The 23,469-nt window shown below is 38.7% G+C and overlaps 2 protein-coding genes across 2 annotated transcripts; both read left to right on the forward strand.

Annotated features, from left to right (window-relative positions):
- Positions 1–3,453: 3,453 nt before the first annotated feature.
- On the forward strand, positions 3,454–11,984 carry LOC130417530 (UBX domain-containing protein 7-like). Its single transcript, XM_056743133.1, has 5 exons — positions 3,454–3,611; positions 9,560–9,687; positions 9,783–10,236; positions 10,325–10,404; positions 10,508–11,984. The coding sequence occupies exons 1-5, from the start codon at positions 3,467–3,469 to the stop codon at positions 10,580–10,582; spliced, it is 882 nt and encodes a 293-aa protein (XP_056599111.1). The 5' UTR covers positions 3,454–3,466; the 3' UTR covers positions 10,583–11,984.
- Positions 11,985–14,053: 2,069 nt separating this feature from the next.
- Positions 14,054–23,054, forward strand: tfa (transferrin-a). The gene is made up of 17 exons (XM_056743131.1): positions 14,054–14,212; positions 14,303–14,454; positions 14,569–14,671; positions 14,834–15,022; positions 15,166–15,301; positions 15,391–15,443; positions 15,579–15,742; positions 15,819–15,960; positions 16,046–16,194; positions 20,244–20,340; positions 20,453–20,476; positions 20,599–20,763; positions 21,108–21,261; positions 21,573–21,640; positions 21,761–21,948; positions 22,172–22,337; positions 22,862–23,054. The coding sequence occupies exons 1-17, from the start codon at positions 14,176–14,178 to the stop codon at positions 22,906–22,908; spliced, it is 2,034 nt and encodes a 677-aa protein (XP_056599109.1). The 5' UTR covers positions 14,054–14,175; the 3' UTR covers positions 22,909–23,054.
- The last annotated feature ends 415 nt before the right edge of the window (positions 23,055–23,469 follow it).

The raw sequence follows: 23,469 nt of genomic DNA on the forward strand, positions 1-23,469 counted from the left end.
TAATACTTCAAGGACTACTTCAGGTCACATAAAAACAACATCTAAACCACTTCATGTACACAACAGCAAAGCATATCAGAAGTGTCTTTAGAGCTGCATAATATTATTTTAATCACAGCGGATCTGTAACTTTCCCTTTCTTTCTTCCTCGCCACATCTCAAGGTTTCTTGGTTTTCAAAAAAGGTGATTCCGCAAATGTAATCGGAGTAAAGGCTTTATATATGGATATTTTTCAATGACATTTCCATGATGATCACTATTTAAAGTTTCCAGATTAAACATCACCATTTATGACCATTAATATTCTAAGTGACTATTGTAAGAATAAACATCTCCACCACCCACACATTGTTTTACAGACATGATATAATGACGTAAAGAGGAACTGCTCCAACCTAAAGGCCCATGCATACTTGACTTTCCGCGTCCGTGTCAATCTCGTGCACTAACGTCTTTGTTCAACACATGCGCAATACAAATGAGTATATGTGCTCTACCAGACCGCCAGAGGGCAGCACTGAGTCACGTCATTCACATATCGACTGCAAATGAATGATAGAGGATTTGTACATGCATGCAACTTCACTATTTGATGCAAGATTAAAAGCAACAATAAAACATTTGATGAAGGCTATCTTTTACAGTCTTCATGTATTTTTATTGTAAAATTTGAGAAAATGGAAAATTATCTTAACCTAATTATTAATTATTATTATAATTATTAATGAAAGATTTTAAAAAAGAAAAACAAAAAAACTTAAAATTAACATCATCCTCTCACAACAATGAAAATGGACTCTTCATGAAATGGACTTTCCACACCAGGGTTATTATAGTGATAAACGTTTCCCTGCACTGATTAAATGGTGATTAAATGTAGGCTAACACTAGTCTGTTGTTAGCTATCCTATGGACATTAAGCCAAAAGGTTAATACCAATCACAGACTGTAGGCCAGTGGTTCTCAACTCTGGCCCGCGAAATCCATTTTCCTTCATAGTTTATCCCCAACTGTGATATAAAACACTTTTATGATGCTTTCAATTTAATGCGGCGCTGTGAAAATCTATCATCGTATGACATTTAAGTACCGCTATAGAGATTCAATTGCCGATTGCGCGGTACGCATTTGAATCGGTCTCGCGGTACTTTAATGCGATATGCCAAAAAATCTTTGCAGCCCAAGATTAAGTTGAACGCGTCTGTTCCTGAAGTCACTGATTAGCTTCTTCGTGTGTTTTATCAGAGTTGGTTGCTGAACTAGGCAGGAAAGTGGATCATGCGTAGTTGACAACCACTGCTATAGGCTACCCACCTTTCTGGGTGAAAAACTGGGTTACATTTTCACACCCTTTCCTTTATCTTACCTCTCTCTCTTTTCTCTCTTTCCTTTTTTGAAAACCAGATTTTGATTAGAGAACATTGTCGCCACTGTAGGTCTGGCAGAAACTTCGGACTGCAACTAAACACCATCACTGAGAGCGCTAAGGCAGGACCAAACCATTTCATTCAGATACAGGGGGGTGGTCGGTCAATATGGATGTTTACTTTTTGGTCAATGGGAATTTTTAACCTTTACTGCCAAAAAAAAGAGATTATTAATTGTATTATTATATAAATATATATATATATATATAATGGATGATTGTTTGATAGTGTTATATTAGTTTTTACCTATTTTTGGGGCCCCTGTCAGTCATGGGCCCTTGGAATTGTCCTAACTTTCCCCCCCTATACGGCGCCCCTGACTACAAGCATAACTTTTCAACATGTGTTCCCAAACTATACCTTTGAAGGTTACTTAATGTAAACCTTCTCTAGTGTGTCGTAAGCAGGTGCTGTCCATGGCGGTGGTGCTGAATAGGTTGATATTGATGCCTCTAGAATCGATTGTTCGCTCTATCCTTGTCTTATAAAGTGGGTAAAGTATTTATCAGGGCTCACTGAAATAGTATAAAGAAATAAATATGTGTGTGTGTGTGTGTGTGAATGTATGTTTTTCATAATTTTGCAAGTGTGCGATCCCGCACCCACACGGCCATACAGTTTCTGGATTAACCAGCTACATTAACTGGCAGTTTGGCTTGCTTACTTTCAAAGGGTCATTAATATTCTCAGAAATTGTGTGTTAATGTTCTCGACAATCTTTGTTGATTACCCACCAGCTATATCACATTATTGGCGTAAATCACTCATTTGTGTGATTGGATGACTTACCCATTAAAAGTGCAAAAATGCAAGACATACCAACACTCACTATGGCAGGTGTGACGGTCTGCATTAGAGGTCTGCATTCCCGCGGCTATCCCGCGGGAACCGCGGGACCCGACCAGAGTTCTTGCGACGCGGGATACATTTCCAAATTAAATGCGGTAGCGGTCGGGAACTTTGGTGTTATTTGAACGGGAACGGGCGGTTTAAAAACAACCCGTTCCCGTCGTCCTTTCAGAACTACATGTCTTCACTCATTCTTATCAACCACAATTAGGGCCTACAGTCTGCACTTAGGACTATTGTGCACGCGCTGCAAACATGGACCGGTGCTTTCTGCGTTATGCATTTTTCGCAAGGTCGGTGCACGCAGCATTTATGCGCAGCGGATGCGCTGTCCTTGAAGGATGTTCAACATGGACTGGAAAACAGTCAGTTTACTGCTAAGAAACCCCCCCGTCAGGCAAGTCTGATGTATGGGAGTCTTTTTCGTTTTTTATAGACGCAGATGGACATTTTTTTCTGCAACACGTGTTCCTTTTGTGTTGACGGCTAAGTGTTAAAAGCATCTTGACAAGACGAATACAAATAAATATGTTTTGTACAACCAACAGTTTTATTTGTTATTTCTCTCTTTCAGTGGTGGAAATTTAAATGTGATATTGTGGAAAAGATATTTAAATTTAGCGGGAACGGTCAGGTCGGGAAGAATTTTTTTCTAAGCGGATAGCGGGTAAACAAAGAGTAAATACAGTAATGTGTGCTAAGTTGCTCATTAAAACCGTTGTTGATCCTGATTCACTGTCTAGTTTGGGGAAAATTCCTAGCTAAATTTCCTTTGCCTTTGTCTGATTTTCCCGTGTCTGTGTCTCACAGTCAGTTATTTTCGTAGCAGCAGACAGATTCATCTTTAACTGAGTTGTTTCAACACGTCAAGCCCGATTCGGAGATACTGCAGGTATTTTCTCCAGAACTCACTATTGGGGAGAAAGTGCCTGGACCAGAAAGCTAAAGTTCTTGGGGATCCTATTATCCAGGCTATGTTGCCATTAAAATTTCGTGCAGCAGTGTCACATAAGGAGTCTGGTCATTCTGATGTGTATAAAACATATGATCAGGTGTTGAGGCATTTCTTTTGGCCTCGTGTCTGCCTATGTTAAAACGTTTCATACATATCAACTTACAGATAAACTGAATCAAATGCTAAAACCTGCTCAGTTGCTTCCGATTCTGAGCCAGCCTTTTGATCAATGTAATGTGTGTTCGACCTTACGTCTCATCACAACGTGAGGTCGGGCTGCCGAACCCAGTCCAGTGGAGAGTGAGAGCGGCTGCAAGGGACACCCAGGGAGAACGGAAATGGGTGCCAGACCCTGAGAAGGGCCAGGCTTTGAGACGAGGTAGGAACCGATCCGTACCGACCGATCAGAGGCGTGGCTGTGATGGTCCGACCCGATGTTGTTCTCCGTGGGGTCTTCCCTTCAGGGGCGCTTCTTGCGAGAAGGTTGCTGATGGGATGGAGGTTTCCCCTTCGACTTCCTCTTCCGGGGTGCAGCCTGAGCTTGGAGCACAGGAACCGGAGCCGATGTCGAAGGGGGCCTGGGCTGCCGGGAAGCAGATGTCGCTTGAGATCTCAGAGGCCTCTGGGCGGCCGAGTCGTGGCGAGGTAGAATTTGGCTAATAGCCTGTGTCTGCTTCTTCACCGTCGAGAACACCTGAGTAGGGCTGAAACGATTAAATTCTTGACAAATATTCTTGTTGTCAAGTAGTCGTTTGATTACGTGACTTAATTTAAGGGCCTGCAATATCACAATTTGACCGCTACGGCACTGTAGCGCTAGAGTGTAATGCAGCCTTACCGAATGCTATCGCAGTAGAAGGACACGCAGCGAGAATTATGGCGGAGTACAAACGAATGCGAACAAATAAAGTTTGAGAAAGCTTTACCAAATTGAAAACGACCAAATGTGGTTGTGTGCAATGCAAGCAAGGCCGAACTTGCCTTTCACATCAGCACAACCTGCATGCTGGAGTATTTAAAAGAAAAACATCCCGGAGAATAAGCAGAAGAGAGGCGAGTGTTCTCAATCTAGACCTAACTTTTTATGTCTTTAATCTAAACTTTAATCTTTTTATGAGAGAATGCAATAATAACAGTAATGATAATAACAACAATAATCATATAATTACAGTTATGTTATTGTTTGTTTTGCAAAGTAAAAAGCTTTGCTCGAGTTTAAAAGTCAAGCCTGTTTTGATTATTATAACACATTTACGTATTACATGAGCGGAAAATCCTTATATGAGAGGGAAGTTAAGTGATAGGAGTCTTATATCTTGACTTTATTTTAAAATATTTTCTTCTGTTTCTTGCTCTTTTTCATTATCTCTTTCACCGACATGATTGATGATTTATCTCGTCATTTAAAAAAAACGGTTCCCCGCCAAATGAGTTATAACGGCAATCAGTGGTTATACTGTTGTACAGCAGGTGGCGCTGTTACACACCTTTCGTGAAAATACAGAATCCTAGAACCTAAGTTTATTTCTTATCGGTTTTTTTAATGATTGTAATCTGTGCGAAATCTTTGACAAAAAAAACTAATTGACTCAAAATGATCTTTTAATCAAAGTGATGCATTTTTGAAGAAACCTACCCACATCTAAGGAGTGATAAAAAAAGATCAAATCAAGATTGAAGAATATGGTTTCCTTTTTTTTAAAGCAGAGACTGTGTTCTTTCATTGCACATATTGTCTGTCCTTATATTCTTTAAAGAAAATGTTGTGTGAGCCATCAAAGTTTGGTTAAAATGTAAAAAAAAACGCTGCCGTAGGCTTACAATTTTTTTTTTAAAAGGCTGACGGGGAAAGATTTAAACTGAACTGTTTACATAAATGCTGCTTAATGCTTCTGTCAAGAGATTTGTTTACATTTAAAAAAATTGCCTTTAATGTACCTCATTTATTTATTTTTATTTGTATTTAAAAGTTTCTAGGGAGAGAGTATTTGTGTGATTCGAGTTGGACAGAATCAGCAAACTTAAAGAGCTTAACCAGTTGGTTTAAAGTTCATTTAAGCAAATTTCAAAAGTTGAATTGATTTTATTCATTACGTAAATTATCTATAACTCAATGTTTTACCTAGTTGCGAAAGCTGAATAATCATTAAAAACGTACTGATTAGTCATTGAAATAACAGGCGATTAGTGGATTAATCGATCTAATACTCGTAAGATTGGCCAATTAATCGATCTACTAATCTTTAGATTAGTCGACTATCAAAATAATCGTTTGTTGCAGCCCTACTGCTGAGCGAAGTCCTCGATGGTGTCACCAGATTGCGCCCTCTGCGAGATGAATGTGTCGAGAATGCGGACTTTCTCGTTGTCACTCATTTGCGCATGGTTTAGCTAGAGGTGTCTGTCCTGGACCACTAGCATGGACATCGTCAGACCCAGGGCCTGTGCCATCACCTTGGTCGCCCGTAGGGCTAGGTCAGTGGCGGCACGGAGATGCTGCATAATACCCGGGTCAGCCTTACCCTCGTGGAGCTCTCTTAACGCCATGGCCTAGTGGCATGAAGAGAGGAGGCAGCCTGTACTGCAGCAGCGTTAGCCTTCGACACCAGTGATGCCGAAGTCTTACACGCTTTAGACGGTAGGCGTGGCCGATTCCTCCAGGTGGCAGCTGTCTGTGGGCAAAGGTGCACCGCGACCACACGTTCCACCATAGCATTTGGCTGCCCCACCATCGAGGGAAGTAAGGGAGCTAGAACTGGCTTGACTGGAGCGAGCTATGAGTGGAGCGCTCCTAGTCTTGCACAGTTCTTCATGCACCACCGGGAAGAATGGCAACGGGGGTAGGCGCATTTGGCACCGCGCGCCGACCCCAGAAACCATGTATCCAGCCGCGAGCGTTGTGGAGGAGGCAGTGGTGTGCACTGCAACCCAATGCCTATGGCTGCCTGGGTAAGCATGGTTGACAGTTGATAGGTTCTCAATGACGATTCCATCTGTCGGCTCGACACAACCGACAGAAAGGGAACATCTCTGTGTCCTTCATGTCCAAGCCTCAGCTTATAATGCTCATAGTCAAGGAGCGTTGGAACGTTTCCAACAGACTTTAAAATCTTTATTACGAGCCTATTGTATTGAGCTGGGTAAGGAGCTGGGAGGAACTGGGTTGATGCTTGTTGCCAGAGAAGTGACGCAGGAGAGTTTGGTTTTTTGCCCAAATGAACTTGACTTTGCACATTGTCCATGCTTTTTATGTGCAATGTTGGCACATATTTGGAAAGATACTGAGCCTCCAAAAACCTAATTGATTTTCTTAATAGTTTTCAACAATAGAAAATTAAATTGTGGTATGATAGGAGTGGGGAGTGCCGGACCTTTAGTCCGGGTGACCATATATTGCCCTTGTTTCCTGTAGTTAGTTCTCTTTTTCAGGCCAAGTTTGCAAGTCCCTATACGATTTTTAAACAGGTGTCTGAGCAAAAGTATATAATTTCGACACCCGAATGTAGGGAGAGCACACAGCTCATGTTAACCTGTTAAAATCATATCTTGCTTGTGCGCCTTAGTCTATAACATGAAATAAACACCAAAGCACAAATCTGGTTCATGCGAATGACGCGAATCACGCGAGTTGAAAAATCTCGTTCTCGCCCCGTACAGCGCAGTTAAGCTGGTATACATCCGCGCTAAAATATCAGGGTGAAAGTCATCATAGCTTGCGTAGTATAGACCCAGCTGCCAACCCAACTTTGAGAATAGATTAACGGCAACATTTTTTTTAACCCGCGATAATAGTCTCACTGCGTTAACGGCGCCCACCACTAGTTTTTTTTAAACCAATTCCGCATTGCACAAGGTGCAAACAACCTTAGTCTTGTCGATGTTTCTATTGGGAAGCTTCTTAAAAATGAATATTCCCTGAAGCAAACCCAGCGGCTTCATAGCTGCATCCATGTTAGCACGTCACGTTTGATGCGGTAATTTCACAGTAACGTTATGTTGTGTTCAGACCAAACGCGAATGTCGTGTCAAGCGCGAGTGATTTATATGTTAATGCAAGAGCCAATAGACCTACTTGCGGCGTGAATCGCGCGAATGGAGCCCTGGTTATGAGATGATGAGGCGGCGCTAAGGACGCGAATGAAGCCCTGGTTATGAGATGATGAGGCGGCTTCTTCTTCCGCGAATGACGCGAATCACGCGAGTTGAAAAATCTCGTTCTCGCCCCGTACAGTGCAGTTAAGCTGGTATACATCCACGCTAAAATATCAGGGTGAAAGTCATCATAGCTTGCGTAGTATAGACCCAGCTGCCAACCCAACTTTGAGAATAGATTTTTTTTAACGCGCGATAATAGTCTCTCTGCGTTAACGCCGTTAACGGCCCACCACTAATATGTAAATATCCTTGTTAGGCTGTTTAATCCAAAGCACCAGTATAAATCGCTTTCTAGGATCCTTCCGAAAAGCACCGAACGTCCCTCGTAGCCGTAGGAACACCCAACGCTTCCGGTGGCTGGGTGAGCTATCCGGTTATTTCCGTAGCTCTCTCCCTCTTAGATTGAAACTCGCATGGCGGTTTAAAATTACTCGTTGTACTCTCTCCAGCTCTCACAGAGAAACGAAACACGGGAGAACACAAACGCTAATAAAAAGGTGCAATGCTGTTCTACACGACACGGCAAAAGACCTCTTCCAACAGATCGGTGCGTGTCCAAAACACACCAATGCGCATCGATACTAATTGTTAACCCATGTCTTGAGCTAACTTTAGGTTCAAAGTCAATGACAACATACTCAAATTTAGACTGAAATAAAATTGCGTTTTGCTTACAAACTCGCAAGTTATTCACCTACGAACGACTTCTCAGCTTCTCATGTCTCCTCTCTTTCTTTCTTTTTTTCTTCCTCCTCCACGTAACCAATAGCATTACAGACACACACCTTGAAGGCGGGTTTAAGCTACTAAGCATCCAATAACATTACATACAGCAAACTATATTGCACACACACACGTGTTTTACATGTGTAATTCAACCAAACCTTACATAGAAAGACGTAAGGGACATTGTGCGTATGAACGTAATCGTTTTAAATAACCTTATCTCAGAATTAGAGACAAGAAACACAAAATGCTTATACATATAATAAACAAACCAAAAAAACTGAAAAATAAATGATTTAACCCCATTCCTCCTAGTACTATTGTTCAATACGGGTTACATACCCTTATTATTTAGAGTGGTCCAAACCTTTAAATGTTTCTCTGTTGCTTCATTTAGGAGGTAAGTTTGTTCAGTTAAGTTCTTTAAGTTTAGTTCTGGTCTGTTTGATCGTTGTTAAATGTATGTGTAAATTGATTTCCTTACGATTTTTGCAAGAAATTTGATGTTGTTATGAAACTATTTTTTCCTGGGAGATTTTTTTAGGTGTGTCCTCCATTCCTTGGCTGTTTGATCCCTCACACATGCTAATAAAATGGAACATACACACACAGTCATATCTTATGCCTCACATGCTATTATCTTATCCATTTCAGTATGTTTTTAAACATGGTAACTCAAACTCACGTCCTAGATTGTTACACAGCAGTTTTCTTGTAATCAGTCATTCAGCCTATTTAAACGGAGAAAAGTAGTCACTGTGCTGTTTGGTATCAGTGTGCATCTGGCCCAGGGTGCCTTGAATCTGTGCAGGGCACAATGAAATCTCAAAACTACCAAGGCATTCTGGAGCAAATCGTACTGCCCATTGTCAGAAAGCGCTGTCACAGTCGCAGGTCATGGGTCTTCCAACAGGATAATGACCCAAAACACACAGCTAAAATCATGGATAATGGATAAGAACAAAACATTGGATTATTCTGAAGTGGCCTTCTATGAGTTCTATGAGCGTTATCAACTTCTTTTTTTGGTGGAACACAGAGAAATATATATTTGCATGAATACTTGTAACCAAACAGTTCTTGGCCACCGTTGACTGCCATTGTAAGAAAAATTACAATGGTAGTCAAAAGAGCCCAAGAACTGTTTGCTGTCCTATGATGTGCCCGGTGTTCTGATGATGAACAGTAGTATAATCCCATATTTAGTTTTATTAAATCATTAAACTGTGCTCTGAATTCATTTATTGTCACATTTACAAAGTCTTCAAGTTGTCTGTCACCACATGTGTAGTCCACATTGTGAGATTAATGTCACTCTCCCATTACCGTCCAACATATACTGTTTTTGGGCCACTTTGGTATTGCGATCACTTCAATTTTACCTTAAGTACAGTTTATTATGTCTTTGTATTCATTTGCTTTTTACATTTTTGTTGACAAATGCAGGACAAAAAATGGTTGAGTTGAACCAGTTAGATGTGTCCTCATTCCTGGATCAGGTCACAGGCTTCCTGTCAGAGCATGGGCAGCTGGACGGGCAATCCAGTCAACCTCCTGCCAAACGTGCTCGTTCTGTAAGTATAAGTTGAAGGATCCAGAAAGTTCAAGTAGTTCATGAAGGCATTTAATTATATCTTAATATTAATGTTTTTTTTAATCTATTTTACAGGAGAGTTTAATAGATGCCAGTGAAGACAGTCAGTTAGAGGCAGCTATCCGGGCATCTCTTCAAGAAACACACTACGAGTCTTCCCAGGACAAGGCTGAGTCACGCTCTGATGATGATTCAGATGCAGAGCCTTTCTCTGATAGCGAAGGTCTAATCTCAGTAGATGGCTCGGGAGGGGAGGAATCTTTAGATGGACAGGTCTCCAAAGATGTTGCTCCTCCCATAGCCCAACCCATTAGAGCAGACAGTCCTCCCCATCACAGGAAGTCCCTGCACAAAGAGTTGGGCTGCAGGAAAGAGGAGAGCAAAAAGAACCACATAGAGCCGGCGGGACATAGCCACAGACAGTCAGGACAAACAGAGTCCCAGCATCAGCTTGTAGAGAACCACAGATCCATATCACACCAGCCCTCAGAGCCTGCTGGCACCAGCACAGCAGAACCAGATGACAATGGTATACAACATTTTTTTTGGCTTCGTTTAAACCTGAAGCATGTATTTTGTTTGTAATTCTCGCATGAATAAAATGACTACGTCTGCAGGTCCAAAAGCCCGCTTGATGCTGCGATACCCGGATGGCCAGAGGGAACAGATAGCACTGTCTGCTAAAGCTAATCTTATGGTGGGCATCCTTCTACTGTTTTATAGTTTGTTGTATTTCTCAGTATTCAGTAAAGTGCAGTGGTCTGATGTATGAAATATGAATTCTTTTTTGTCTTTTGTAGGCATTGGTGAGACATGTTCAGTCTAAAGGGTTCCCCAATGAGCGCTTTGAACTTGTCACCAACTTTCCCCGTTGAAGACTTACTCACTTGGACTATGACATCACATTGCAAGAAGCAGGACTATGTCCGCAGGAGACTGTGTTTGTCCAAGAGAGGAATTAGCCCCTCCCCTTTTATATAAACCACACCCCTCCTATCCTGTCACTTGTGCCTTAGAAAGACTGAATTGACTGTGCCCTGTTACCACTTTTTTTTAATAAGTTCTGGTTACATGGAACAGTTTGTAGTTCATAGGGCCACCCCAAGCTCCATTTATATACATATTTATTTTACAAAGAAATCGGCACATCCCATCCTGTTTGGGTCTAACTCTTTATTTCATTGTCACACTCACATTGAAAGAGCTAACGTTTAGAAAAGATGTAGAATAGAAATACTCAAAAGGTTTCTGATGGTTTATAGGTTTGTAAGGAATGCTATTCTGATGGCTTATCATGTTTATGCAAAGTTTCTTTGTTCCAAAATTGCTGAAGTTCCTGTTAACAGATTCAGCTAAGCAAAGGGGTCCTATTGTTCACAGGCTCGGGGGATGAACGGGTGGGTGTTCATTCTTTAGAGGTACACCATCAAAAATCTCAACTGCAATGTGCAGGTAAGGAGTGGAGTGACATTTAGCTATAGTAAGTTTCTGTCTCCTTTTTTATATACTGCATCATTTCCACAAAAACTCATTCTCAAATATAATCATTGAAACAAAAGGGACGACTTGCCTACTTGAGTAATTTACTGAAGTAATTTTTCTATGACTTTTTCTCTGTTTTGTGGCTTGGTTATTGTTAAAAAGCTTGAAACTCAAATTTAACATGACTTGATCAATAGTGGAAGCATCTGAATGTCTTTTAGGTTAAAAAATTGACCAACTGAGTTTCACATGGCTTGAAAAATGATTTTCCAGGGTAGTACATAGTTTGCCTTTGAAATGAAGTTTAAATAATTTTATGCTCAAACACAACAAAGACTTATATCATAAGATGTTTGTTAGACATCACTCTTCTCTCATCACCCTTCTTGCAAAGATTGAACTGTAGGAATGGCCCCTGGGGGGCAGCCACCCCAGCAGGTGAAGTAATATTCAGAGCTGTATGCTTTTGTGTGGGTTTTAGAGGTTTATAAGTGCTTCATGAAGTGTAAACAATATAACATAACATAAAAATAGTTCATGATGCCACAGAAACACCTTTGGTTTCTTGGGTCTACCAACAGGACTATATTATGTGGTAAAGCTCTTATTTTGCTCTTTGCTCTGTGATCTCTGTGACTTTCTGCTTATCACATCAGTTGGGGAAAATTGTAACCTTTAACTGCTTATACAACCAGGTTATTGAACCCTTGTACATGGGTTTGCACCTTGACACATCAATTTAGTCAATAGAGAAATGGCATGTAATCCAGAATATAAAATAGCTTTTTCAAATCTTCTCCTTATTTAGAAACTCCCTTTAAACTGGAGAGGAAAGTCAAGAAAACTGTACAATTTGCCTGGAGCAGAAAACCGCTATACATTAAAATATGATATACGGAATACCTTGAGAGTTGTCAAAAGAGAAAAGCATCAATGCACCCCTGATCACAGATTTGTGATATAAGGACAATGTTAATCAAGATGTAGATCAATAAGACAGCCGCTATCAAAACATAAGAAACATCCTTCATGGTGTGTACTTCACAAGCAAATTCCTGACAGCTTCTGATCTCAATGAATGACCATCCTGATTTTTCTCCAAAGTATTCCAGAACTTTGATGATGATGATGTTGTTCTGTACCTGTAGGTCTAGAAGCGTACCCAAATAATGTGACTTTCGTTCATAGAAAATGATGGTGAAGTATCAGGCCCACATTACTTTGGTGTTTTAAAGGTCTAAAGTACCACTTTAAACAGATAGTTCATACCAAAATTAAAATTCTGTCTCAATTACTCTCTAGTTTTTCCAAACCTGTAATTATTTCTTTGTTCGGTTGATAAAAAGAGAAAGAGATTTGGACGAATGCTTGTAACCAAACAGTTCTTGAACCCCATTGACTATCATAGTAGGAAAAATGGCAATGGTAGTCGAAATTGCTCTAGAACTGTTTGCTGTACTACATTCTTCATAAAATCTTCTTTTGTGTTCAACAGAACAAAAAATTATTTGTTCTACTATGGTAGTCAAAAGGGTTCGAGAACTGTTTACAAGGATTATTTCAAATATCTTTTACTGTGTTCATTCAGAACAACTAGAAGGTGAGTAGATGATGAAAGAACATTCACTTTTGGGTTAAAATATTTGTTTCTTGAAATCAATCTCTTCTTTCACAGTTTCCATGGCCAAATAGCTTAAAACTGCAAAATAATAATAAATACTTTGGATGCACAAACCCAACCGTAACTGTCATCCTAAACTTAACAATAGTTGAAATATTTTTTTTGTTTAATATTGAGGTACATGCAGTGGCTCATTGAGCAGATGGATTTCATTTTCATTCAAATCTAGGTCTTGAAAGATAGATACTACTACAAAACAACATTAACTTCCTATAAAATTGTGCAACTGAGGCTAAGTTAAATATCTGCAGCTGCCCAAATATCAAGTCAGGTCACTCAACCGGCGGTGGAAAGCACAGCGTTTGCTCATAAGACTACATAGTGCCAGCACTGCTCATTCTTGGCAATGTAAAGTCAGATTAAAAGGGGGATTTTACATTCACCAGTGTAGTAGCTTGCTATCAACCAGCAGAGAACATTTACAACGTTCAAACTCCAATCTTTAACACCCTTAAAAAACAATGCTAAATGTTTTATTATCAAATTCATGTTAAAATATTTATAGAAAATATTTATATACATGCGAAAATGACCTTTGACCCTTCACATTGTGGCCCAGTATCCCTGGAAATATATTACACAGTGTTTGCTAAAAGCTTGTCTGTTATTCTGTCAGGTGGCAGTCTGTCAGAGGTCAGAGTTCTTTAGATTTTGCTATACGGACAGTTCAGACAGATAAAGTCACATTCTGCTGAAACTGCACTGACACATTTTTAATTCATATAGCTTGAATAAAATAATGTAAAACCTGTGACGCTCCAGAGAATAAGTCGGTTTGAAGATTGGATGGATTGTATCTGTTCAAACAAGCTCACATCACTTCCCACAATCTAAACAATTCAGTTTGAAGGTTTTGAAACAAACATGTCCAACTGTATAGCATATTTCTCATAATCGCCCCTAACTTTTGTCAATAGTCTACTTTGACTGACTCTAAAGTTAAAGCCATGCTAAAGAACCTGCATGCAGTGCTCATAAGAGCGCATATATTTCTCAAAAACATAAATGAAATATCATTCATCATACCTAGTAGTTAAGATTTGGTACTTTATGCTTTTGAATTGAGTAATGCTTACAAAGGACACTAGTTAAATATGGAGCAATCAGATGATTTCAAAGCCACGTACATATCAGTCTCCTTCTCTTTGTAAATGTGAACTGGCTCACAACCTCCACAGTAGATATTGAGAAATGAGCAATCATGAGTTTTCTGTTTGTCTGACCCAACCCACAGAGTTTCTAGCCCTTCTATAAAAAGCGTTGTTTGTCCTCTTACTGCCTGCTTTTTCCAGGTTTGGGCCAAGTATGAAGTTCCTGCTCACCACACTCTTGGGGTGCCTTGGTACTTTTCATTATAAGTTTGATATCATAGACATGTACTTGCTGTTTTGTTGATTCAATAGTTGTGTTTAATATGCATTTTTCTTTTCAGTTTTGGCATTGGCTTCAGCCACTGATCCAAAAATCAAATGGTGTGTGAAGTCGCAGAGCGAGTTAAATAAATGCAACAAACTGTCCAGCAAAGCACCAGAACTTGTTTGTTATCTCCCGCCGAGTGGGACTGACTGTTTTAAAAGCATCAAGGTAAAACTACATTTTGTCTGTTCTACAAAGACAAAAGGCGCAACTTGAAAAAAACCCAGTTGTGGCCTTAAAAGAGTACATATTTTTAATAATCAAATTACTTTTGTTTGACAGGATGGTTTTGCAGATGCCATAACAGTTGATGGAGAAAATGTGTATAAAGGTGGACTCAAGAACTACGATCTCCATCCTATCATTGCAGAGAAATATAAAAAAGGTACAGTTTTTTGTGAGTTTTATTCATTCATTCATTATTCATTTTTAATAATCTATTTTTTCAGTTACAACAGAGTTTGATAAATAGAAATCAAAACCTCTATGCATTGTTGATATCAAAATGATTAAGTTTTGCAAGTATATTGTTTTATCATTTTAACAGGACAAGAACCATGTTATGCTGTTGCTGTGGTAAAGAAAGACACTCACTTCACTATCAAAGATCTCAAAGGGAAGAAGTCCTGTCACAGTTGTTATAAAATGTCTGGAGGCTGGAATCTTCCCATCGGCAGACTGATCAGGGAAAATAAACTGATTTGGGAAGGTGTTGATGACAAATCGCTTGAAAAAGGTGAACGTTGTCCTATTCAGAAATAAATTATTGATTAGGAAAAATGTGTTTTTTGCCTGTGTGAGGTGTTTTGTAATTGATGTATCACTAAGATAACAGGACATGAGGCTGAATCTATTATATTGCTTGATTTATTTCTGCAGCTGTGTCAGAGTTCTTCTCAGCCAGTTGTGTTCCTGGAATATCAAGAGCTCACTATCCAAATCTTTGTAAAGCCTGCAATGGTGACTGCTCCTGCACACCCAATGAAAACTACTATGGTGATGAAGGAGCCATTCGGTAAAATTAAAACTAGTACATTATCACATTTACATTGACTCTTTCCATTTTACAAATCAACAATATTATAAACTCGTACTCCTCTCCAGGTGCCTGAAGAATGGTGGAGAGGTTGCCTTTGTTTGTCAAAATAAGATCCCAGGTGAGTGTTTCCTAAAGGTGTAAATGAAATAGAGATTATTGACATAGAAACTGTCAAGAGCTATATATGATTCAGTGTTTATATGATTCTACGTTTTTTTGAGTGAGTAAAGAAGTTGTTTTTTGAAACTTTAAGTGGATGAGAAACCGAATTATGAGCTGTTGTGCTTGGACGACACCAGGAAAAGTGTTGATGACTACAAAAGCTGCCACCTTGGTAAAGAGCCTGGCCATGCTGTCATCAGCCGCAAGGATCCTGATTTATCAAAACGGATTTATAATCTCCTTAGTAAACTTCCGGTATGCCATTTCAAACAGTTTAATCAGTTAAATTAAGGATTTAGTTTTGTTTATTCTTATGTTGTTTTCTCAACAGGCATCAGATCTTTTCTCATCTGAGGGAGGTAAAGATCTGATGTTCTCAGACTCTGCATCTGGACTGATCAGGCTACCAGAAATCACTGACTCTTTTCACTTCTTGAAAAAAGATTATTATGACATCATGTTTGCGCTTAAAGGTGATAAAGCCACAGAATTCAAATATATCCATTATTTTCTCCATTATGTATTTTATGAAACTTATATACAATTATTTTTCTTCAGGTGACCCTTTATCAGCTAAAGATTCGTCTCGACGTGTTCGGTGGTGTAATGTTGGCCATGGAGAAAAAGCCAAGTGTGACAGCTTACAGATTTCTGATATCGAGTGTCTGATGGCATCTTCAGTGGATGAATGCATCCCAAAAGTCATGGTATGGTCAGATCAAATTGACCTTTGTTCCTTACACTGGCTCATTGAAAATGGCTACAGAAAAGACTGTACAACAGAAAACTAGGGCCACATCCACAGAAAGCCAGAGCTTTCCGTATCCGATTTTATTTTTCCTTTTCACGGCGTGGTCTCAAGAAATATCTGCGTACACACAAAACCTCTTATCATAGTGATGTCCGGTGAAATCTATTGAACCGGTTCTTTTCAACCGGTCTGAATCGTTCTAAACAGTTTGCGTCTCAACTATGCACTTAATCACAAATTACTTGAATTACTCACTTTCTGCCGTGTCTGACAGTCACTCTGACTCTAAATAAACCATTTTATTGCTTAGTTACTCCAGTACTGGACTTAAGTGGAGTGAAGAGAGAACTGATGAGAATGAGCAGCAGCTGAGACTGAGCGGTTCAGGTTCTTTCGGACACATGATACTGCGCAGTGTGTGTTTTTTTTTTAAAGCGGATAAAAAGCTTGTGAGTCAGACATTTTATCAAACATCAGGTGTGATAATATAAAACACAGTTTTTAATTTGTTTAGGACTTTATTAATGCCTTACACTGCATGTACAACAATCTGCAGCGCCGTTTAGGTTCTTGACACTGCTAGATCGGTTCTCGTTCTCAAGCCAAGAACCGGTAGCAAAAGATTTCAGATAAACCAGTACACTGAACCAAGAGCTGTTTTGGACACATCCGACTGAGAACCGATGAGCTGATAATAGGGGGCATTCATGATTCCCTTCAGGCTACCGAACAGTTTGGACAACTGATGCTGTGCTATTGCTACTAGGGCACATGGGAGCACTCTGGCTAAATGTGAGTTAATTTGATAACAAATAAGTCGTATTGGACTATGCATGCATCAGATAGTTTCTTTAAAACGCTGATGAAGATGAATTAATTTATTATATTAAAGGCTTAAAATATTCCCATCACTACGAAACCGACTCAAAACGATGTAGTATAAACGCCAAATCAGCATGTGGCGCTGTTATTCTGCCACAGAGATGCACTTAAAACGGAGAAGAAAACTTGGAGCATCTGCATCAGTGACGTGCACAGGAATTTTGAGGGGCAGTTGCTCTGACCTGAAAAAAGGGCACCCCCCCCCAAAAACTGAAAATAAACTCCCGGGCTATATGAAGGACTGAGAAAAACTCTGATTAATTAATCAATTCGCCTACACAGTGTCATGTCATCTTAATCACAGTGCAAAGTTTCTGTCTCATCTGCTGGTTGGCGTTTTCGCAGCCAACCCTGCAGTGATGTGCTACGTTGGCGTTTTACTGCCATGTAAAAAAAAAAAAAGATTTTGAGAATAAAGTCGAAATGTTACGAGAATAAAGTCGAAATGTCACGTAAAAAAAAAAAAAAAGATTTCGAGAATAAAGTCGAAATGTTACGAGTTTAAAATCGAGATTTTACGAGAATAAACTCGTCGTGAAACGTATTTTGTTTACGTGAATGTTGTATTTTAAGAGTTTAAGTTGTGTCATCTGAACCAGTGAGTTCGGAAGGCCTTGCAAACAACAGCAGTCATTTTTAAAACCTCTTTAGTTCACATTTGTACATTTTTTTTTATAAATCCTTAAGGATTGTGGCTTTTATAAGCTTGATGCAACCAGCTTTTTGTACATTAGGTTATCAAGCATTGTTTTAATATTTCAATGTTTGTATTCTATTTCAATGTTAGCTTCTGTTTATCATATGAATCCATATGCCACAACTCGTTGTGACCCCCTGCTGAAGTACTTTAACCAAATCCTCCACAGCCATTGTTTCTAGAAATTCTGTAAATTTTCTCAAAATATTACGAGTTTATTCTCGTATTACTACGAGTTTATTCTCGTAACATTTCGACTTTATTCTCGAAATCTTTTTTTTTTCGTGGCACTAAAACGCCGTCGTACATTTATGCATTTAACCTTTTTGGATAAAATAATTAATGTGATGCATTACTTCCATCATTCATTGTTCTTGGTAAAACGAAATGTGAGAAACTAACTATCAGCAAAAAAATTGTAGCCTATATCTGTCTTATTATTTAGGCTAAATGTGGCTAAACGTGGCAAACTCAGCCTGGATTTATGAAGATTTTACTTCATTTCAAAAAACTTGATGATGATGATGATCGTTCGTTTGTTATACATCACAAACTCACCTTTTCTGACAATGAGTCGTCTCACCCGACAACCGCGACAATCTCCTTCTAGGACGGCTCATGCAGGCTCAAGTGCCTGTCGCGTGCAGCGCTGCAGCCATGTAAACAGAGTTTGCTCTTCCCCTACTGACTTTCATTTTCGGTGACCGAATATGGAAGTGAATGAGGCTTTGCGTTGTTTTTTATCTAGACCTACGTGAAATTCTGCATCCATTGTACGATTTTTTTTTTTTTTTCACCTCGGAAGGGCAACCTGAGTCGAGAAGGGCAATATGGGCAGTTGCCCGGGCAACCTGAGCAACCCCCCTGTGCACGTCCCTGATCTGCATAAATTCTGCGCCGAGGGGTGATGACATAAAAAATATAGGTATCGGCTTGTACACACGAAAACGCAACAGAGACGTTTTTAAATTCATCCACACACACGTTTTCAAGAGATTGTGGTTTCAGGCTCCTAAAACACCAGATCCGTGTGGACGAAACGCTTATACGATACTATATCTTAAACGTGTCTCATTGTGGATGACCTCTAGAAGAACAATCATTTTCTTGCTAAATGTATTCATATGACCGCAAGCGGTACGATCCAATCTCACGACGTTCCGTGTTTTAACATTTTTTTTTCATTACGTCCTATTTAAAAGAAATACTGAGAAATAGAAAGAAGGCAGATTTTTTGGTTTAGCGTAACAAATTACTTTTTCTTTGATGAAAAAATGCCTTAGTCTACTTAAGTGTTTAGTAAACTGTAGCAATCTAAAGAATACTGTAAAGCATTTAAATAAGACGCATGTATAGTTAGATTTTGTTTAGCAGACATACGTTTATAAACCGTTATTGTCCTTCCGAAACCTTGGATGTCCAGATTCTACAAAAGCCCTGAGCCTCAAGGTGAAAAAATATCTTTGTGAGAAGAAGCATTTAAAATGTCTTGGATCCTTTCTGAGACAAAGACTCTCTCCTCTTTTTTTTTGCTTTTAATTTTTCTTCTACTCTTCAAAACTTTTTTCCGTTGTGCAAAACCTTTTTCCTCAGAGAGCAACACCAGTGAGAAAAAAATGATGGCTTGATAACTTTAGCATGCGGTACCAGCTTCGGCCATTAAGTGTCACTATCAGTATGAATGAGACGTAATGCTTGACAACTTTAAACCTTGAATAAAACAATTATTCGGATCAAGACGTAGTAAGATTATATGAAGTTCCGAGGACTTTATCAGGCTCCTGCATTTACTTTTGGAAAATACCAGACCTTGATAATTTGGAAGGTTAAACTCAAAATGACGAGTAATAAAGCCAATACTTTCAAGGAGACAGAGAGAGACTTAATCTTCAGTCTTAGTCTCTGGAATGATCTAGTGGACACTGTTTTTAGTTTTCCAACCGTACATTTTTCACCTTGGGGTCCAGGGCCAGTGGAAAATTTACTGTTTTTCAGAAACTTAAAAAACATTTCTTTTTAAATGATTAGATAATATGTTGTCAAAGTTGACAAGCACTTTTACTACTTTCTTGGGTTACATACGTATTTGCAAAACCCAGTGACAAACATAAAGGGAGACTAATAATAATGATTTACGGCAAAAATATAAAAATAATGAGTATGGAGATACAAGGTTTCAGGACAGCAGCGATATGTTTAATGGGGAGCACTGTGGTCCTGTAAGACACATTTTCCTTTAACAAGATTGCATCTGAAACAGCAACTTCCTTAATGTATAGCTGCTGAAAACCATAATGTGTCATGTAAACCTCAGCATGTCATAAACAGAAGTCTTTATATTTGAGAATGTACATTAACTGCTTATGTGGTTCCCACCTAGTCTAACAAACTTTCTGATTATGATTTTTTTTTTATTTTCTTTTAAGCGTGGAGAAATGGATGCCTTTGCATCTGATGGTGGGTATGTGTTGACTGGTGACTTTTGTGGTCTAGTTCCAATCATGGCTGAGCAGTATGATAATGGTAAGAATAAAGAAAACAAAACTTTTTGTGTCATTTTCATCCCACCACATATAACCAGATATCTTTATATCTGATGTCAGAATATTTAATAATGAAATTTGTCCCTTTTTAGATTTGTGTAACAGTGCTGATACCAGTAAGTATAAATGAGTAACTGTTAACTGATGACAACTATTTTTAATCCGTTAAAAGACTTTTCAACTCCTAAGCATTTCAGTGTATGTCAATTCTTAATCTTCATTTCTGTGATGTGCACAGACGCAACAGCCTCCTACTATGCTGTGGCTGTGGTGAAAAAGGTTTTAGATGTAACCTGGAATACTCTGAGAAATAAGAAGTCGTGCCACACTGGCTTCAACCGCAACGCTGGTTGGAATATCCCGAAAGGTGTAATATGCCAGGGGAACCCTGTGTGTACCTTGAGTGAGTATCATTCAATTTAGCCAAAAAATATTTTGTGTCTATAATGTTGCATGAAATATAAAAAGTATTTTGAACGTTTATCCAGATGTTGTACGTACAAGCCTTATACACATAATGGTTCTGATATTGGGACACATTCTCTGCTAAAGTTTCCAAATCGTTTAAATATTGTTCACGTTTTTTTGTTGGAACGGTTTGAAGCACACAATTTTAAAGAATTTCACTGGAACATGGTATTGAGATTTTTCTTACTGGAATAAATGGGCCTTATGCCATGGGATGTAATTTCAGAAAGAACAGGAATTTGTTAAATAACAAGTAATACTGTTTGTTCAATTTTGCAGACAATTTCTTCAGTGAAGGCTGTGCTCCTGGTGCTCAACTTGACTCAAACATGTGTAAACTGTGTACCGGCAGTGGGAAGAGTGTGGGAGGAGAGGGGAGCAAGTGCAAAGCCTCTGCTGATGAGAAGTTTTATGGCTATGATGGAGCCTTCAGGTACTAGAAAATACTAACCTGTACATTACATACAGTGTAAAAAGTAACTTAAAAACACAAAAAAATGAGTTGCCTTGGTTTGAGTTAATGCAACCTAAAAATACTAGTAAATTAGACAAGTTTAATCAACTCAACGAGAAATTCAGTGAGCTAATATTTATAAGTTGAATACCTTAAAATTTTAAGGCAACTAGATACATTTTTTTAATTGAACCAAAACCCGTGTTTTACAGTTCACACATGGAAATGCAGTCATTTGCTGACAAATTTTTGTTTTCTGCAGTTGTTTTTTATATCACATCTGTTTGTAGGTGTCTTGTTGAAGGAGGAGGTGATGTCGCGTTTATCAAGCACAGCATTGTTCCAAGTAACACAGATGGTTAGTGTGTTTCATGATTATATATGGAGGATATAAATCCTTTAGTCGCACCTTTAAAATATTATATTCCTAATAGGCCTGTTTTACTAAGATACTTACTTCACTGTTTTATCTGATTAGGTCATGGACCAGATTGGGCCAAGGATCTAAAGTCAAAAGATTTTGAATTGATTTGTCCAAAGTTTCCAAATGTAGCAAAAGAAATAGATCAATTTAAAGACTGTAACTTGTCTCCTGTGCCCGCTCATGCTGTTATGACCCGTCCAGATGTTCGCGACGATGTAGTCCGTGTCCTGAACGTTGCTCAGGTAAATTCTGCTATTCTGTATAGATTATGTTTCAGTTTTTTGGGTTAGTTTTATAGTTTTGTTGACACTGACATCAATCAAATAAATAAAAAGCAAGACTCTACAACAATTTTTGATAAACTCTACGCTTGACCATATTTTTTTTAAAGACCGTATCCATAGCAACTCATGTAGTGAACAGCTCATGTAAATTCTTGTGTGAGTTCTCTCTCTTTTTTTTCAGAGTAAAGCTGACAATGGTCTATTTGTGTCACCTGGTGGTAGAAACCTCATGTTTTCTGATTCTACTAAATGTCTTCAAGAGATTAAAGTACCCACCAAGGAGTTCCTTACTAAAGAATATGTGGACATAATTGAAAGTAATTACAAGACTGACAAGAATGTACCAGGTATAGTTTCTATAATATACACACGCAGGGCCCTATTTTCACGATCTAAGCTCATGGTTTAAAGAGCACGGACAGGTGTACTCAGGATATGTCCGAATCCACAATTTAATGACGGAAAAACGGTTGGCACATAAACGGGTTGTCCCGATCCTCTGAATGAGTTATGGGTGTTTTGGGGCGTAACGTGCAGTAAACCAATCAGAGTCTAATCTCTCATTCCCTTTAAGTGCCAATTGCGTTTGCGCCATGGCCGATTCTCTACTTACAAGTCTGAATTTTCTACTAATGTGCTCTTTATTTAAACAAAACATTTTCATTTTTTTTTCTTTGAATGCGAATTTAAAGTAAAATGCTAATAAACTTGGCTATAAGTGTGATGCTCTTATGATGAGATTTTAATGCTTGAGAACTCCTACGTAAAACAGCTTTTTATCAGATGAAAAGAATAAGTTATATTTTGATACATTTATGGATATTGCAAGGACGTTTGATTGTAATACATGTTAATATGTTTCTCTTTACAGAGCTGGTGCATGCATGCTCTTTAAATAACTATGTAGCAGAAGAATAAGTTCCATACAGATACACAACAAACGCTGACCATTAGAGCTTCATTTGATGTTTTGTTCCACCCCTTCCTAAGGAACTAGATCAAAGGACCACTGGATTTCTGCTTTTTAAGCTGTATGTTGCTATTAAACAAAATCATCAACAAAATGTTCATGTGTTGCAATATTGTTTCTATAAGTAGGAATCCAAAAAGCTATGATTCATAAAAGTAATACTTCAAGGACTACTTCAGGTCACATAAAAACAACATCTAAACCACTTTCATTTACACAACAGCAAAGCTGATCAGAAGTGTCTTTAAAGCTGAATCCCGGATTCGCTCCCTCTAAAAACAGGCAGTTATGTGGTAACGTTATTTTAATCACAGCGGATCTGTAACTTTCCCTTTCTTTCTTCCTCGCCACATCTCAAGGTTTCTTGGTTTTCAAAAAAGTTGATTCCACAAATGTAATCGGAGTAAAGGCTTTATATATGGATATTTTTATCAATGAAATTTCCATGATTTCCTATTTAAAGTTTCCAGATTAAACATCACCATTTATGACCATTAATATTCTAAGTG

The sequence above is a fragment of the Triplophysa dalaica genome, chromosome 3, assembly GCF_015846415.1.
Source record: "Triplophysa dalaica isolate WHDGS20190420 chromosome 3, ASM1584641v1, whole genome shotgun sequence".
Classification (NCBI taxonomy): Eukaryota; Metazoa; Chordata; class Actinopteri; order Cypriniformes; family Nemacheilidae; genus Triplophysa; species Triplophysa dalaica.